Below are 19,255 nucleotides of genomic sequence, written 5' to 3'. Positions count from 1 at the left end.
CACCCTTATTACTGGATTACTTTTTAGCTGTGGTTAAGGCAGTAATAGGTGGCATTGGAAGCAGATGGAAAATGGGGTAAAAGGAGAGAGAGGTTCTAAGATTACTCTGTCCAACAACTTCAAGTCTTACTTTTTAACTCATCAGGTGAAACTTTGTCTCTTTAGTTTTCATGGTTGCTGGGAGGAAGCACTGTTCAGCTGATGTAAGAAAACCAAGGCTCTTTGGGGCCAGACCTGTGTTTACCAGCAAAGTGCTGCTCATGAGGGGCATGGTGCCAAGAGAGCATGGTGCTGGTGGTCTGGTGGTTAGACTAGATGATCTCTGTGGTCTTTACCAACCTTGATGATTCTCTGATTCTGTGACTGGCTAAGGAGGTGACCTGACATCTCTTACTATTTGTTAAAATTTGCTTTTAATGTTCACTTCATGTACCACAGGTGATCATAGCAGATTAAGTATCAAATGGATCACAGAAATACTGCTCCAACCAACATGTGGCTCTTTATTTTTGTTTTCCACAGAGTGGAAAGGAAGGAACGCGCCCGTTTGAAGACAGTGAAGTTCAATGCAAAGCCTGGTGTCATTGATGCAAAAGGGGTATGTAAATAATGAAACTTTTTGAAGTTTCACTTTTTAATCATTTTGTATGTTTACAAGTAGGTGAAATTTCAGCAGCTTAAGGAATGTTGAGCATACAGGGGTATAATACGATGATCTTCTAAATCATTATTCTTTTCAGAATAATACTGACTGACAATGCCTCCTAATTGGAAGATGCAGTTTTAGTTAAATGATGCTAGAGAAGAAAATACTTTAAAAAACAGTGCACATTGTTATCTGTTTAATGGAACAGAGAAAGAAATGTAAACTCCCTGATTTGGAAAGGTGTTACATCTCAAATGAAAGGTTGAATATTAAAGTTCTGGATGGAAATTTTAGATCTGGGGACTAACTGCTTTGACAGTTGTGACAGACATTGAACACGGGTGTGTTTCACAATGGGCCAGCCAGAACCAAATCTTCAAGTTCCCTTCCACCAGCGCTATGCAGCCAGAGCAGTATTTCTGCTGCTGTCATTCTGCAGCATTAGTTTACTGCGTACAACCATCTGTGGTGCTCATGGCTCTGATGCCCAACACTTTACACACTGCTGTGTGTCTGGCAAGAGTCTGAACATGAGAAATACCTACACATTTGCAGCTGTAGTGAATATTTGGCATCAGTTTTGCAGGGATTTGCTTTTGAAAACAGTCCAGTTAATGTGCATGGATTTACAAGTGAGAGTTTCAGTGAGGAAAACAAGAATTTGGCTGAAGCCACCAGCAAAGAAAGTCCCATTTGGCTTTAGAAAACACATGGAAGTGCCAAAACTGCAGGACGAGATGACAAAGTCATAGGTAGGGGGTAGCAAAAGGGCAAAGGAGTGATTGAACAGATCCCTTTCAGACCTGCAGTTCTTGAGGTCCCCTGCCCACATAAAATTCTCATTCTTAACATTTTCTTACTTCATTTTACCTTTTTAATGGAAATTAAAATACTTCCTTTGCCCTAGATTATCCTGTGTTTTGTTTTGTTTTTTACTTCAACCTATAACAGATTAACAGCGTGAGAAGTTCCTCTTGTTGCAACACGATTCCTATTGCAGAGGGTACCAAGCTTCTGCATGCCAGCAAAATAATAATTCAGAGCTGCAAATACTCCTCTTACTGCCATACCAAACAATTATTGAGTTCACTGCAAAAGCAGAATAGTTGCACTGATTGAAACAAGTTTTCTAGTTTCATTTATTATGTAGAATCAGAGTTCAGCTTGGTATAAAATGCTCAATAAACAGCATTGTGAAATCTTAATCTCTCTGTGTTTCTTAAGGAATCAGTTCTACATTTTTTAAATTTGAAATGGCCACTCTCTGCAAGCCAGTAAATTAACTTTGCCATTTATTTGGGGAGATAATATGCTCTATATTGCCAGTGAAATCACTTGTTAAATGCCTATTTCCTGTATGTAATCAAAGCCTCAGGGGAATAATTCATTCATATAACTAATGGTCCTTTTTCAAGTGAGTCTGTCAAGAATTTAATTACCTCTTGATTCCCCAAATTGTTTTTCCATTTTTGTCATCAGCATAACATTTATCTTCCAGCTACTCATGTCAATGTTTGTTTCACTATGGAGGAAATAGCATAATTACAGTCTGAGATGTTGTATCCATTTGGCAACACATTTTCTGTCATTAGTGTTTGCTGAAAATCTGCTTTTGTCCATTAAGAAAAAAGAAAAAAGAAAATTTAGGACCTTTTTGGAAAGAGATAATGTAAAGGTGTATTTGAAAGAGCATAAAAGGAAAAGCTGTTCACACTTAAACTTCATGATGTGAAATGTGGCATTTGAGTACATTTACATGTAAGTATATTTTAGTGATCTGCAATTCGACTTCGTCCCTCACTTCTTTTAGTGTTTAAAAAAAAAAAAAAAAAAAGTGGAGATATCTGCCTAGCCGTGCATGTTTTGCTTTTTATTATCTATCTGGAAGAAATTCAGCTCAGATAAACAGGGCTGCAGTAATCCCAACAGAACTCTTCTGTTTGGAAATCAAACTAAAATTTAGATAGGAATAGGCTTACGGAATTGTCTGTTGCACCTTTGAGCTTATATGTCCCTGGCCACATGGCCAATTGAGAGAGAGCTGATGCTATCTTAATTTATCCTAAACTTCAGGATCACCACGTCCAACCATCAACCTGACCTACCAAGTCCCATCACTAAAATATGTCCCTTAGTGACATGTCCACTCATCTCTTAAACATCTCCATGGATAGGGCCTCCATCACTGTCTTGGGTAGCCCAGCACAATGCCTGACCACACTATGAAGAAATTCTTCCAGATGTTCAGTCTAAACCTCCTTAAGTGCCACTTCCAACCACTTATCACCTGAGAAAAGAGGCTGACAATCACTTCACTGCAGCCTCCTTTCAGGTAGTTGTAGAGAGCAATTGGAGTCCCCCCTCAGCCTCCTCCAGACAAAAAAAAAGTCCCTCAGCTGCTCTTCATAATTTTTATTTTCTAGTCCTTTCACCTTGAGCAAAAAAAGCTTATTTGTCCCATTACAGAGATGTAATTCATAAACTAAGCCGCAAATGAAATGTTTGTACAGCTTATGACAAAACAAAAAATCATAAGAATTCCAGATCTTATTCACACTTTTAAAGACATCCAACCAAACAGAGAAGCTAAAACCTTTGTGTTTTGGAAAAAGAAACAGTATCATTATAAACTCCTTCTCAGCTTCTTTTCATCAAGCACAGATTGTGCTTCAGTTGAGTTGACGAAGTTCAGTCTCTAAATTCATTTATTTAATCATAATAATACTCTCTATGAGCTGTTCTAATTGTTAATTAATATGGGTATCAAAGCAACCCATCCATCCCTCTGGTTCCCTAAGGCTGTTCTGTGCTACTGAAGCAAAGGGCATCATTTTCAGGACACTGGTTACCTTAGTAATTCAAACTTGTAAAAGACAGATGAAGTTAAAACATTTAGATTTCCTTAATATTTGCTCTTTCACTCTTGGGCCCACCAATCTTTGGAGAACTAACAGAAAACTGGGCAGCTCAAAGGTTTATATAAAATGTTTATGTTGAAGAAAGCTAGTAGAGTTATGTGAGCACAAACTTTGCTAAAAAGTATTACTTATGCTATGTTGAGCTCAAGATCATCACCCAGGCATAGAATCATAAAATCACAAAGGTTGGAAATAGCCACTAAGACTGTGTAATCCAACTATCAACCCATCACCACCACGCCCACTAACCCATGTCACCCAGTGACATACATCTTCAGATGATCACCTTTCACCAGGATCAGCCCATGTTATTAACTGTAAGCAGCATTACATATCTACCAAAGCAGCATACTGAACTCATAGTGACTGCCCACTGCAAGCTTCAAGCTTTGTTTCATTAATCCTAAAACACACAGCAGCTGTTCACATTTTTACTGACTCATATGCTGACCAATTACGGAAATATTACAGAGCAAAAGGTTGCAAGCCAATAGTCTGTTTTCTCAGTCAGTCATCCAGGCAACAGAAATAGCGTCTCTCTTGCTTTTGTCGCTGTCAGATGATGTACTCTCTCTCAATTGTCTCTTGAAAATATAGCAGAAATTGTAGCTCTTGGAAAGACCTGTATCAACTTATCGCCTTTTTTCTAATGATCATATATGTTTCTTGTTCTAGAGAAGTATTGAACTACCTTGAAGCAAAACATTTCAGTAAAACTTAAGTAAAACACAGGGATCTGTTTTTATACCATGTGCTATTTCATTTTACCCCTTACGTGGACAGTGACTCCAGAATATTTTCTTATGGATGAATACCCAATTTCAGGTCCCAACTGAATAAATTTCATGCAGGTTTTCTAGGCAGGTGTCCACCTAGCAAAATAGCTCAGCAGGATGTTCCAGCAGGGAAGAAGTGCCTGCCCACAAAGGGCCCTTCTCCATCCATCCAGTGTTTTCCCAGTAGGTCTGGGCTCTGAACCACAGCATTGTACCATCCATATCCATTAGTTTTTCCCATTCAGTTAGCTTGTTATCTGTAGTGCTTTTCATATTCCAGTCAGACACCTATATTACACTCACCCTGCTCTTTCAGACACCACTGAATATATTTATTGTGACAGACAGAACCTTGATCATATTTAATAATGTTTCTTATGAGAAGATTCTGTTTACAGATCCCACAACCCTGCCTGTAATGTAAAGCCACCCTCTGGCTTTGTTGTCATTTCAGTAACAGTGTATTAAGGCCTGAAAGAGTGAATCTAAGCCCAGCTGAGATAACAAATTCAGTACTGTGGTGTAAGTAAAACCCTCTGCACACACAGTGAACCTTTCTTCCAAATGTCAGAAGCTACTTCAAGTACTGGAAGACTTCAATTAAGTCCCTCTGGAGCCTTCTCTTCTCCAAGCTAAACAAGTCCAACCCTCCAGCTTGCCTCCATAGGGGAGGTACACTAGTCCTCTGATCATCTTCATGGCCATCTTCTGGACCCACCCCAACAGCTCTACATCTGACTGAGAAAGAGTAGTTAGAATCATAGAAACTCTTGAGTTGGAAGGGACCTCTAAAATTAATCTAGTCAAACTCCCCTGCAATGAACAGGGATACCTACAGCTTGATCAACTTGCTCATACCCCGTCCAGCCTGACCTCGAATGTCTCCAGGGATGAGGCATCCACCCCTTCTCTGGACGACCTGTTCCAGTGCCTCAACACTCTTATTGTAAAAAAACTTTTCCCTTGTATACAGTCTAAATCTCATCCCTTTTAGTTGGAAACCACTTTCCCTTCTCTTGTCTCAGCAAACTCTGCTAAAGAGTCTGTTTCATTCTTTCTTACACCCCCTTTTTAGATACTGGCCACTAAGTTCCTCCAAGAAGTCCAAAAATTGTATGCACTCACACATATGTATATTTTCCTTATAAATACCTGCCCAGTTGCTACTCATTTGAGTTTCTGAATAACCCTCTGTCAGCAGCTGAGTTAGTGATAAGAGAAATGCTGAACTGACAAAAGCATTTCTGTGCACACTGGTGTGCATTTGTACATCTGAATGTGCATGAAAAAGAAGGGGGGGGGAGTCTCCACTTTTTTTTTTTTTTCCTCCTCTAAATTTGATAGTCAGAAAATAGCAGCAGATAATGAGTAAGAGATGATGGACATGACAAACACTGAAAGGTGTGGGATCACAGGTTAAGAGATTTAACAAGAAAAGGAGAAGTTGAACACAAATGAAGTATACACCTACTCTCAAGGATGATTTGAAGGAGGGTTACTGAAGGTGGCGTGGGCACTGATGCACAATTAAATAATCTTTATTCCCAGTCTCAGCCCAATTTATCCCTCCTTACCAATCCAGCCTGACTCCTTTTGTTTCTTTTCATTGGAAATGGCTGCCTGTGGGGTGCTCTTCAAAGACATTTGGGCACTCTTACAGGAATAGATGCTCAGTTCAGATAAAAATTGGTCTCCAACTGATATTCCAACCATTGCTTAGGAAAATGGAGCTGTGATCTACTGCAATTGGAGGTATGTATGCCTGAGAGCAATGTGCCTAGCAGTAATCCATTTGTGTGCTAGCCTGCACAATCCAACACTTTTCTGTCTTTTCTAGCATGCCACTACTGTAGTTTTTGAGGAGCAGTCAGTGAATAATGCATCTCCAACACTGCTGTTCTATTTCTATACTTACTACTATTTTTTAAAGTGTTGTACTAAAGAGGGCAGGGTGAGTTGCAGTCAGATCTCAGGCAGCCGGGACAGCAAAGAGAGGACACAATCCTGGATACAACAAAAGTCTGCAACCAGCACAGTCCCAGGGCACGAACATCAAATCTGCTGGCAACAACTCAGGTTGCTCCGCAGTCCTGCTGTTCTCGGAAAGAATATGGTGACAAGTTGCATTCAAAATCAAGCCTAGACCCCAAGTCATCAATGCAAGGTGGAATGAGCACAGACAAATCTACAGCATAAGCAAGGCAAGCAACAGGGACTGTGGGAATTGGACATCGTTGTCCTGCAGATACACATCCTGCTGATGTTATCACAGAGGAGATCACAGAAATCCAGGATTCTGCACTTTGCTATGCCCTGTGGCTTCAGTTTACACCTTAGTTTGGTCCAAATTTTTCAACTAGCCTTTGTTATCATTTAGAACAGCATTTCCTAGCAGAAGGCTTTGTGTTACATCTTTCTTGTAAGGCTTATTCTGTCAATTCTGACTAATTTTGGTTATTTGAAATGAGATGTCCAACTTTGCCGTGTAATTAAATTTTAGTTTAAGTTTTCCATTCCATAGTGCCACTTCCACTGGCAGTATCAACTGGTTTTGCTTTCTCTTTTGCTTCCATTACATCATGTTTCTAAACTGCTGGAGATAAAGAGCTTTCCCATTAAATGCAGGAGAAAATCTGACCTGAGCCCTGGTATGTTCTTTTTGCTAAGGACTACTATATTGCTTCAGCTGTGTTATATTTTTAACATACAGATATAAAATGTAATTAAAAAATATATATAAATTTAGTCCCCAGCTTGAAGACAAAGTGAAACTTTAGTTTAGTCCCTTATTAAAAAATATATATTTAAAAAAAGAGTATTTTCACAGTGAGCTGGTCTGACTCCCAACAGCTTTTTAGCATTCCTAATAACATCTAGCATGCAGAATAGTACACAGCGTGACCCTGGCTGTATAAACAAAATGAGTCTTCAATAATACTCTATCAAACACATTGCAGTTTTCCAAAAACAAAATGTTTTATTGTCTCAGTGCCAAACAATTATTGGACACCTACTGGCATTAGAAATAATTTACTTAGAGTAATAATTTCTAGCAAAAATATGCTTGCATTAGGCATTTGTTTATAAGCTTCTGGAAATTGCATGAAGGAGCAGATGCATAGAAGGGCTGTAATATTCTAGCTTGGCTTTTACCCATCAAACAATTTTACCTGTTCGACTAGAAAGCCTGAAATACAGCACTCTACAGCAATACTGCTTACATATGATGTTGGAACAATTATGTAAACATTGTAAAAAGTAGATTTATAATTTTTTTATTTTTTTTTTTTGTCTGCTAAGTTGCTATTTCTCCACCTAAAAAATCCCAAAATGGAGAACTCACTCTTTTTTTGTTGTACAGAGCCGCAGCCTACCATTACTTTTATAGACATGAATTGTGCACTGTCTGCAGTGAGCCTTTGCCATAGGCATCTACAGTGTACATGTCCCAAGTCAGACTCTAGGGATCCCATTTCTGTGAGCCTTAGCTGGGTGCACTTTCTGAAAACACACAGCAGCCATTACAGTGCACAGTGAGACAGAGTTGCAACTCTTTATCCATTTTATCTTTATCAGATGCCAGAATCTAAAATTTAACAACATGGCCATATGCAGATAGCACAGTTTCAAAGTTAATAAAATTTAATGTTTGTATCTTAAAATAAGCTTTGAAAATCAGTCATGTCACAAATTTTCTATCTCCATTACTAATTGACATAAAATCTTTTAAAAAACCATTGCCACTGCAATATTGCACTTTAGCTGTTACTCTTCAACAAACATTCAAGAATGTCTCCTCTGTGATAAAATGGAAATTAATGACAAGAATTAAAAAGTCATGTGAAGCCGTGTTTCAAGAATTCCTCATACAATACATAAGACCTATAAGCAGATCTTTATGTGAAGTTAAAAAAAGCTGACAAAAATTATTAGAAGGAAATTCCTTGGCAGAGATACCTCTTACACAAAGTTTGTTGGTCTTAAACAAAGTTCAGTAGGTCTGAAGCCACTATCCAGAATGTAGTGTGGAACTGCCCAATGCTGGGGGGAGGATTAAGTTACTCTTCTCTCTGTTTCTCTGATGCTCTCTTTCTTGCAACCTTCACTACATTGTCTTTCACTGCACAGCCTCAGAAATGTACATAGCAGTGGGAGACGTGGGATAGTCAGATCTCAGCACCATTCCTACCACTGCAACCCATATCTTTGAGAAGGCTTCTTCTCTTCATGGGAAAGGGAAGTGGGGGCTCATTGGTCTCACTGCATGTTTCAAACATTTTCACCCTCTCCACAGTCCTGTCTTTCATTTCATGGCACCTGGTGCCAGGCAGTGGACTCCGCACGTCTATTTTGACTTGAGTCCATATTATTGGGCTGGTCTGATTGTTCCCCTGCAGCTAAATGCACCTTACTCAGCATTGCTGCAAGGGACAGTAGAAATACTGCTGTCTTCAGCACCCAATTCACTCATGTGCTGAAGTCACCAAATGGAATTTAGTTAATACAATGCACAGCCAGGAGAATTTAACTGTACAGTGTCTCGTTGCTCCAGGATATCTTGATTCACTTAGCAAAGACACGTAACAATTTAATAATAGAGCCTGTTGGGACTTGGTCAAATAATGCCTGTTGGCTCTATTGACGAAAGTAAGGGAAAACATTTGACTCCTCAGTTTTTCTTTTATGCCACTATAGCACTGTTGATTGTAGCAGGCAACTGGAATGCCTTAAAGAATCTGTGGGGCTTTTGTTAATTGATGGAACAGGACTAAAAACTGTGGAAAATACTGTCAGGTCAAATTTGTTTTCCAGATTAAAAAAATATATTAAAAAAAAAAAAACAAAAAAAAAAACAATAAAAAGAACTATTTTGCATTTTATTGAGAAAAACAAAACCTAAATATATGACATATATAAGCATAACAGAATAGATCTCAAATTGATCTTAAATGTCCCTTCCAGTCCAAATCATTCTATGATTCTATGATAATCAAATGTGATAAATAATGGTTTTGGGGGTTGAATTTGATCCAGATGAACGTTCAAGAATATTGGTGCCAATTTCCTGAGTCGAAGAAAACACTGGTGGTCATTTCTGCTCTTTATGGGCTGTTTAAATATATGAATCTCATAGCTTTTTGGCCTGATAATTATGTTGAGTTTATATGTGAGATAATACTGCTTCTTAGGCAGTCATAAGGTTAGGAACAAGACTATCAACTGGAATTTTCCTTGCCATTACAAGTCTATGCCATCCCTGCTGAGGTAAGAGGAAAGTGAAAAAATTGCTGAGGTAAAGAAACATACTGTAATATTTAAATTGGACACAGATTAATATAAGAGGGTGAAGATTTGCTAGCACAGGTAAAATGTCTAAGTTTACGGCTGAGAGTTAATTGCTTTTCTTCTAAGTTTTTCCAGCAGAAATTTATGCTGACTTTAAATTCATGCATGTGTTATTTTTATCACTTGTTGTCTAATGCCCTGAATCAAGCGGTAGGTGATTTGCATCTGTGTAAAGGTAATTCCGCGGTTATTTGACTGTTCAGAAAAGCAGCTTTAGTGATTGGGGGAAAAAAAATGAAAAGATGTACAGCATTGTCAATAGCTATCATTAAATAATTAGAAAAAGAACAAAGTTTTCTTTCAGCAAGATTAGGCACAGATCTCTAGATGAGTGGAGTCAAATGTTAGCACTCATTTAGATGACAGTGTCTGTATTTCACTTCTTTATTTCTGGCTCACTCGATTCAAGGCATTCTGTGATGATTGACTTTGTGACTCACAGGCCATGTTTGGAAGGTTACAGGAACACAGGAACTGCCAAACTGGGTCAAATCCAAAGTCCATCTGATCTGATATCCTGTCTGTGAAGACTGGCAGTATGAGGTGTGTGGTTGGAAGACATAGGAACAGCATTTCTTACACAAACCTTGCACCAGTCCCTCAGAGTAACTTCTTGCTTCTCTGTGCCTTAGTTATTTGTTTTGTAGTTGTTTGAGCTGTAAGGCCTAAGTACACAAATGTTTTAAATGAGAGCCATCAGCCATCAGATATGATTCACAGTCTCCTGAGCCAGATCTTTGCCATCATTCAGTCCACTGTAGCAGTGATCATTCTTCCTTTTAACTCAAAAAAGCTGTTCCAAAGATAAGTCCGCTCTGATTGTCTTTCAGTGAGCAGTTTGAAGGCATGTAGGAATTCTAAATCTTTCTCTATTAGTTTTTAACAAAAGTAATGTAATAAAGGTATTTATGAAGTACATTTTTATTTAATTTATAGGAATGTTTTATGTAGTAGTTTATAATTGCAGAAATGCACTGTACATGATTACTGAATCATAGAATCATAGAATTCATTAGGCTGGATGGGCCCTTAAAGGCTACTCTGTTCCTACCCTTGCCATGTGTTGGTTGAAGTCCTGCAGGGTGCACTGTGGGAAGCCCTGGGCCTCAGCAGGATATCAGGTGGCCCCAGAAACTTGTCAAGTCCATACCAACACTCAGTTGATCTTTGAGGATTTTTCATCTACATCACTTTTGCATGAAGGGCGCTGAGCAAAGTTGGCATGAGCCAAGATTTATAGCTGGGGCAGTGCAGCAGCTCTAACTTTGGCTAAGAAAATAAATAAAAGAGTAGGGGAAGAATTAGGACATTGCCAAGCATCAAATGCACTAACTGCAGAGACTTTATACTGCCCATATGACTGCAGTGAGCCAGGCTGGGTGAAAGCCCATACTCCATCACAAGGTGCTGGAGCCAGCAAAGACTTAGTGTCTGGAACTTTTCCCTCCAGCCTCCTTTTCTAGTCATTCCACATAGTACTTAAGGTTTGTAGATCTGTTTTAAATGTGAAAAATGATCTCAAGTTTTCCACTTCTCTTGGGGCAGATTATTCTACACTCAAATTGATTTTACTGTCAAAGAACTTTGCCCTTTCTTATTTTCAGATTATTAATTTCAGTGTTGTTGCTTGAACATATTCTTTGCACACTCTCTGTGTACAACCTTCAGGCTCTTGTACATGACCTTGCCTGTCATGTATGCAGGCTTTCTATGTTGGTGTTTTGTTCCTGCCAACAACTATGCAATATAAATTAGCACAGATGAGCTCTCCATTTTGAATGCATTTTCAACCTTGCACAGTTAAAAACATGTTTGCAGAAATGGAAATACTGTTTTTACATACTTTCATGATAGTCTACTAGTGTTTTCATTCCCCTGGTAGTCAGTGTTGTTTTTAACCTTTGTTTTGGTAGCAATTAAAATTCAGTTGCTGGCTAACAAGAGACATTAAGTCAGTGTTAAGAAAGATTAGTAAAATTTTGTATTTATGAATATTCAACAGTGCTACCCTTGCCTTTTGAAGTTAGACAGTGTGGAGTATTTAATCAGGCTTGTACTTTTCCATTCCGAATTCCCAAGATACATATCTCCCTGCAGCTACACAGGGAAGCTGAGCATGCAGAGGTATCTTCATCTTCTGACACAAAGTTTGTTCTCACTTAGAATCACAGAATCATAGAGTCATGGAATCATAGAATCTCATGGGTTGAAGGGGACCTCAAAGATCATCTAATAGTCTCACAGGCAGGGTTGCCAAACACTAAATTAGGCACCGGGTCAGGCTGACAGGGCCCCATTTGACCTGGCCTTGAACACCCCTAAGAAAAGGGCATCCAGAGCTTCTCTGATCAATTGTCAAAACAGGTCATAGTGCAAACATGACTTTATGTCAGGCATTTTTATTTGCAATCACTTGCAAAGTCTACAAAAATTTATAGGTGAGTTTATCAGAATGGAGACATCTTTCTCCCTACAAGTGATAGACACGGAGAAGTTGACTTAGGTTTCTTGCCAACATATAATTGCATGGTGAGACCAATAGATGTCTTAAGGAATATCCTGTGTGAAAACTGAACATTTAGGCTCACTGTAAAAACAAGGAGCTGATATTGTGTATTGGAAAGGACAAGTGACACTGAATATATGTTTCATCACAAACTTTTCCTTCTGGTATCAGTGTATTTAGTGGTACTGTGAGAGATATCAGTTCATGAAGATTCATCAGTGCTTCAGTGAATTCATCAGTGCTTCATCAGTAAATTAATGCCAGTGCTGTTCAAACAAAGAAAAGGAATGTTCCTATCATGAAAAGTGTGCTTAAAACACATAGAGAAAAGGACTGTAGTCAGTGATAGATCATGTAGATTTTTGTAGAATGCCGTATAAATGAGGGCTTTTCATTTCAGTTATACCAAAAGCCTATATTGAGAAAATAAAAGATAAAAGTAGATGAGAAGCAGTAAAATGAATGAACATTCTCACCTGTACTCTGTTTACAAGAATTTTACAGCCAGTGCTCTGGAACAGTCATCCTTCAGGTGATCTCCTAACACTGGTTCACAGCTCATGAGTGGGGATTAGCACTGGTTGAATGAAATAGCAAAATAAAGGATTCCCAGTGTATTTCAATGGCTTTTAGAGCACAGAACTGCTTTTGAGAGCAGTTCTTTTTCCAACATATTATACTGTTCTGCAAAACACAAAGAGAACAATCTTTATCAAGAACATAGATGCATGAACATAGTATGGGCTGGATCAGCTGCATGGGGAAAAAATATCTAGAAAGAGCTGAAATAAGCAACAGAATGGTTGACTATTGCAGTTTGCTACACCCATCGTATTACAGATGCACTATTCTTTGAGACGTTTACCTCTATAAAGCAAATTCTGAAATTGGATTGTTCCATTTTAAATTAAAATTTCCTGTTTAAACACATTATTATATGGCGAGTAATATTTGTATGGCTGCTGCCCTAAGAGAAAAACATGTAGAATACAAAAATATTGACCAAAAAAAAAAAAAAAAGAAAGAAAAGAAAAAAGAAAAAAAGAAAGAAAAAAGTTCCAAATGGAGATCTTAAGAACAAGAAACACCCAGTGTCTTAATGTCTGTCATTACCAGAGAGAGTTGTGTGTGTAAATCATACCTATATAAATGGCATCATGGGATATTTGGCTAAGGAAGAGTGCAGACTGAATATTTTTCAGAGTACAGCCGTGTGCCTTAAGTAGTGTCAGAATAAGAATGTAAGCTATGATGTTGGTGAAAGCTTCTCACCCCTTCCTTTTTCTGCAAAAAGACTTTTTTCATCACAGTTCAAGTGCTGTGAACAATGACCTCCCTGTTCAGTTGTCAAACAGCACTTGAAAATGTCATCTGCTTTTTTTTTATTGCCTATATAAAGTACCTACTAATGCCAGTTCCTGGGTTGTGGGTGGGCTGTGTGAACTGATGGCAGTGAGGTATAAAAGCTGTCTATTGTACAGGTTTTCACTGCAACTGAAATACCCCAGTTATTTGCCGCCACAGAATGTTACAATATTCATGCAAAGAAATTGCGATTTGCACAGGAATTCATTTTCAGGCACTTTCAGTGACATTCAGAAAGTCTGCCTGCATAAATGTTGTTGGATCAAGCCTGAGCTTTGTATCACAATTTCAATTCCAGTTGTGCGCAACTTCTATATCAGGCTGAGAGATGTAGACAAATACTGCTCTCATTTATCTTGTACATCAGCAGTGTAAGGAGACCCTAATGAAAACTGGCCTCAGAATAGTTAACTCAAAGATTCCATTTCATAGAAATAAAACCTCTTAAGTGCATGCATTTGATTATTGCTGTTTAACCCTACTGCCATTCTTCACGTCTTAAAAAGAAAATACACATCCATGTGATGCACGTGGTTTATGATGGTGCTGATCTCCATTCTTCCACCAACAAACCAAAATCTGTGTCTAAAAGAGTATGTCTGAGAAAAACACAGTTTTATTCCATATGTCTCCCTATTCTCCACCAACCTCCCTATCTCTATACTTTACACGGGTTCTGCAAGGACATTCTGATGGATGTCTGTAGGATTTCATATCCTTGAGGTGGAGGCAATCAGACTGATTTAAATCCTATTATATTGTATGTAAAACAAAACTAAGACTCCCTGTTTTGCTTTCTTGTGAAAAGCATGAACTCAATTTACAGTACAATAAGTGTTCAGTAAGCCCACTCAGTTAAAACTAAAGATTAATTATTTCAATAGGTTTCCTATACCAGACTCAGTTTAGTCTATTATCATATTTTAATATGGTTATTCTCTGGTAGTATATGTGACAATTAACACAAATATACACACTGATTAATCTGTAAAAACATTTACACAGGCATAAGCTTGTTTGCTTATGGATATTAGTAAGCAGTTTTGGACGTAACAGTCACCTGCTATGAATTGAAAGGTCTTGTTTGTCCAAATCAAAGTGGAACAATATCTTATTTAAAAAAACAACCCAACTGCACAGGGAAAATAAAGTTTATAAATCTCTATGGGATGTCTGTTTAATTTGGAATATTCTGCTGGGTCATGCATAACCTTTAAAAGCAATATATGCTCTTCCAATGCAAATGTACTTTCTGAAGCTTTTGCTACTGTTGGGGGAAAAAAATGGAGTGAGAATATGTAAAAGTGGTTATTTATTATAGAATCTCTGTGAAACAGCATATTTACATGTCCCTTTGATAACATTCTCTTTAATTCCAAAGTGAAATGTCATTTGGTAGTGAAGGGGTTTTCACTTTAAAACCACTTTGTTTTCTGAGGTGTTATTATGTATCTGTGTTTCTTTTTTTCCTTTTTAAGCACAAAGCCTTATACTATATAGTATATAAAGCTTAGATGAAGCGTGTCAAACAACATTTTCACAACTTCAGAAATGTTAACATGCTGCATTCTTTTCTTTGGAAAAAATAAAAGAAATGGTCACAGAAAACACATTTTAATTTAATTACATCCTTTAGGTCATTAATGTGATATAATATGCATGTCAGTCCTCTTTTCATCCACAGATTACTTTGACCCTTCATACCCATTACTTTTAATGCTGGCTTTCTTTCATGTTTGCTTTGTTTTGAAATTGCATGCAGTCTGGATTATTTGTGCATGACCTCCACGTTAATTTCACATTTAATGTTTACATACTCAGAGATTCTCATGGATCATTTACTTTACATGTGCATTTTTTCCTTTGTTTTTGGTTACTGAACTTTAAATATGCTTGAAATGTAAAAGTGGCATGAAACTTTTGTGACACAAGTAAACAACTGATTTAATTGAGCTTGGCAGTACCTAACTTGACATCTTTCAGAAATACACATTTTAAATCACATTTTGTGCTGTTCATAACAAAACTTAAGAAAATAAGATAATATTCTAGAACCCTAATAAATCTGTTCAATTTCAGATCTGGAGTCAAATACTTGCTATATTTTCATTTGAGGAACCACAAAAACATGAGATTTTTTTCCTCAAATGAGCTGAGAAGTTCTCTGCTGTCCTGGAGGTGATCACAAGTCTGAGCTTTGCCCACATACTGTCCAGGAAACAGCACAGGACATTGTCTGATGTACAGCACAGACCAGCTAAGCACTATCTACAACTCAGCATAAGTGCCCTCTGGAAGCACCATCTTTACTCAGTTGACTACACAAGGACCTTGATTCCTCATTTTGCACCTGAAATAGATGTCCCAAGTAGGTGTATCCTATTTTTACACAGTACCGCACAGTAAACCCTTGCAGCTGTCTATAAAGGCAAGTTTCTGTCATGTTAAAATAAACAAATCAATAAATAAAATTTCATATTAAGAATTCCCCTTTTGAAGATACATACTGCTCAGTACACAATGAAGTACTGCTTATCAGTAGAATTTCATCTTTAAAGCACTTAAAACTAAAAGCATATCGAGAGGAACCCACTAAATTAATATAGATCTATAGCACAGAGTGATGTGAATTTTCTTAAGTGATCAAAAAAAGACATTAAAACATATGTAAGAAGTTGCCAGTTAATTGTACAAGTAAAGCATTATGAAGTCCACAACAGTTACGATATAGAACATATATAATTTTAATTGGCACAGAGCTGAATCCACACACCTACCAGAAGAAAATCAAAGGCTTCCTCTTTCCTCTTTGCAGCTTTTTCAGACAGTTAATTATTTTTGTGCATAGTCTGCTATCATTAAAGATGAGTGGCTCGATCTCAAAGCATGCTGAGCCATCTGTGGCCCTTTATCTGAGCAAGCCAAACACGATAGATAGATGATAGATAGATAGATAGATAGATAGATAGATAGATAGATAGATAGATAGATAGATAGATAGATAGATGATAGATAGATAGATAGATAGATAGATAGATAGATAGATAGATAGACAGATAGACAGATAGATAAGGAGCTGAAGTCTGTAGTTTGAGGCTTCTGTCATTAAATCAACCCAGTCTCTAGGGGTTCTGCCTTCAGCTTGTACACATCACCACAACCACCTGCAATTCTTTCCAGACACTTGTTTTGGACTGATTTGAGTCACTACAGTTCTCTCCACTTTTACAAACTAGTTGTTTTGTCAGCATGAGTGTGACAACAATTAGACGTCCCTGTTTTTGCCCCATGCCTTTTCTCCTTCACAGTCATTCAATGACAAGCGTAAAAAGAACTTCATCTTTTCACGAAAATTCCCATTCTACAAGAGCAAGGAGCAGAGTGAGCAGGAAACAAGTGATCCAGAACGTAAGTAATCTCTTGGAGACGATGTCACATGCAGCACAAAAAATGGGTGACACGCATGATACCAGTATCCCACACATCTAGGCAAATACATGTCATAGGCAGGCAGGCGAGGTATTACTACTGTGACCAATGTGTGACTGCAACTTGGATCCAGCTGGTCCGTCCTTCCTTGGAAACATCATTTTCTGAAGAATGAAACAGTGACCTTAAATTTTGGAAGAGCATTTCTTCACTTTCTTTTTTTTTTTAAAAAAAAGAAAGAAAAAAAAAAGAAAAAAAAAAAAAAAGTGGCTCCTCAGCATCATTGTGGCACCTGACCTAAACCCAAATTTGGCTCTGATTAAATATTCTTAGATCAAAACTGGCTCAAAATTATGCAAAAATGATTTCTTTTAGAATATTGAACTAATTTTTTCTTAACCCTCTGCTCTGATCTCTTTTTTTTTGTTGTTTCTTTGCCTCGGACATTCTCCAAGTTGATTGCCATGGACAGCTTCACTCAAAGTTCAATAGTTAAATGAAGCATCCACGCGAACAACTTGAATAAGCAAATCAGACCTTGGGATGTGTACCTCTCCAAGCACCTACTGCTTGCATTAACTCTGTGTCTGAACAACCGGCGTTATTACAAACAAAATGCTGGCTCTGAGCCCAAAGAATTCACATTTTTCCTTAGTAATTCTCTCCTTCCGAATTTATGTGGTGAGGACCGTTTCTGGGACTTTATTTATTGTATTGTTCCTTCTTTGTCACAACTACAAAGCCATGTAGAATGGTCACTGCCTCTTTCATTGGCTGCATTCCCATAGAATATGGGTTTAAAGAGAGAAAAAGCAGGGATCCAGATTGCTCAATCAACATGGTCAGTCATGGTAGTATCCATTTCAACTCCACTGACTTCTTCCTTCCTCTTCTGCGGCTGTTCTTCCTTTCTCATTGCTCTCTCTGGGGACTTCCGTGCAGGACATCCCCGGATTAGGTGACGACGGTTATGGAACAAAGACTCTGAGTAAGTTCCCAGGAATGGTCACTGTAAATCTTTTTGTTTTGTTTTGTTTTGGCTTCTGTTCCTTCTCTGAGGACCCTCCACTCCTAGCATGCACAAGATAGAGTTTTATTTGTTACCCAGCTGTGAATGCATTAAAAATGTTTCAATTGTTTTGTTCTGCATGACGATATTAAATAACATACAGTGTATCAAGCAGACACTTTCACTTCTTTTGTAATAACACCTTTTGTTTCTGACAGTATGTTATTGTTCTCATCATGGCAGTTCCGTAGAGTAGCATACCTAGAACTTGTTTTGCTGCTAGAATGTACTTCTCAGCAACAATCCCTCCCTCTCCATCAAAAGGAAAACTTAAACATTTCAGCCTGATCACATCCTGAGGAAATCAATAGAAAATTGTTTTCTGCTGTTGCTTCTGCATTTTCGGCTTTTTGCATGGGAGTGTTTGTTACTTTGCTGGATTTTGGATTAGCGTTTGTTATTAATGGAAGAAGTCATTTCCAGGCCAGAAGATACGCCTCCTCCCAAACTGAATTTGGACCCATTTCTCTATTACCAACCTATTCCCTGTCATGAAACTTTAATCAGTTTCTTTTTCTGACGCAGTAATCCTGTCTCATGACTTGGCATTGCAGAACGTGTCATGTGTCAGATAAACATTTGGGAACAATTTTGCTTCCTTGAAAGTCAGACAGAAAAATTGTAGAGAATGAATACTCGATAGAAACAGCTATGTTATATCCAGACCTAAATAATTTAAGCAAAATGGCACTTGCATGTGTTTGATTGCTTCTTTCTTCAGTTCTTATTCTTCTTCTTCTTTAGTGCCAAGTAATTGAAGTAAAATGTATGTGGATGTTGACACTGCATCACCTACTGTTTTGTGTATATGCTTTTTAATTACAGGAATGCATAATTTTGCAGGTTTCTAATTTGTTTTTAAGGGTCATTTTAATGGTTTTATTTTAATCCATACAGCACCTTGCCATTTAAAGATGAAAGCTTCATCTCTTATTAGAGGAACAGTTCTACAAGACCAATTTTCAATATCGCTGCCACCGGAATTTTAACCATTTTGTTACTTCAAGTAAAGTGCTATTGTTGTTTGCTAGGAACAAATGCAGATCATTCAGTGCCTAAAAAAACGTAAATGCATCTGATTTCACAGAATCGCAGAATCATAGGGGTTGGAAGGGACCTCTAGAAATCATCGAGTCCAACCCCCCTGCCAAAGCAGTTTCCTTACAATTTGATCAGCCCTCCTGCATATCTGTGTCCTTA

General features: G+C 37.9%; 1 protein-coding gene across 47 annotated transcripts in view; it reads left to right on the top strand.

Annotated features, from left to right (window-relative positions):
* Nucleotides 1-19,255, top strand: part of DLG2 (discs large MAGUK scaffold protein 2) — a 959,079-nt gene that overhangs the window by 918,967 nt on the left and 20,857 nt on the right. For 32 of the 47 annotated variants that reach the window (XM_085536516.1, XM_085536515.1, XM_032442240.2 and 29 more), the window contains 2 exons: nucleotides 523-598; nucleotides 16,866-16,965. In XM_085536516.1, the coding sequence (XP_085392642.1) occupies nucleotides 523-598; nucleotides 16,866-16,965 (176 nt within the window). Of the gene's footprint in view, nucleotides 1-522; nucleotides 599-16,865; nucleotides 16,966-17,928; nucleotides 17,975-19,255 lie in introns of all 47 variants that reach the window. The other 15 variants (XM_085536514.1, XM_032442243.2, XM_032442238.2 and 12 more) reach the window with 2 other exon arrangements.

The sequence above is a fragment of the Coturnix japonica genome, chromosome 1 (assembly GCF_054131305.1).
Source record: "Coturnix japonica strain WE chromosome 1, WE-NBRP24, whole genome shotgun sequence".
Classification (NCBI taxonomy): domain Eukaryota; kingdom Metazoa; phylum Chordata; class Aves; order Galliformes; family Phasianidae; genus Coturnix; species Coturnix japonica.
Note: the sequence above shows the minus strand (reverse complement) of the source record. Positions and strands in the feature narration are given on the sequence as shown.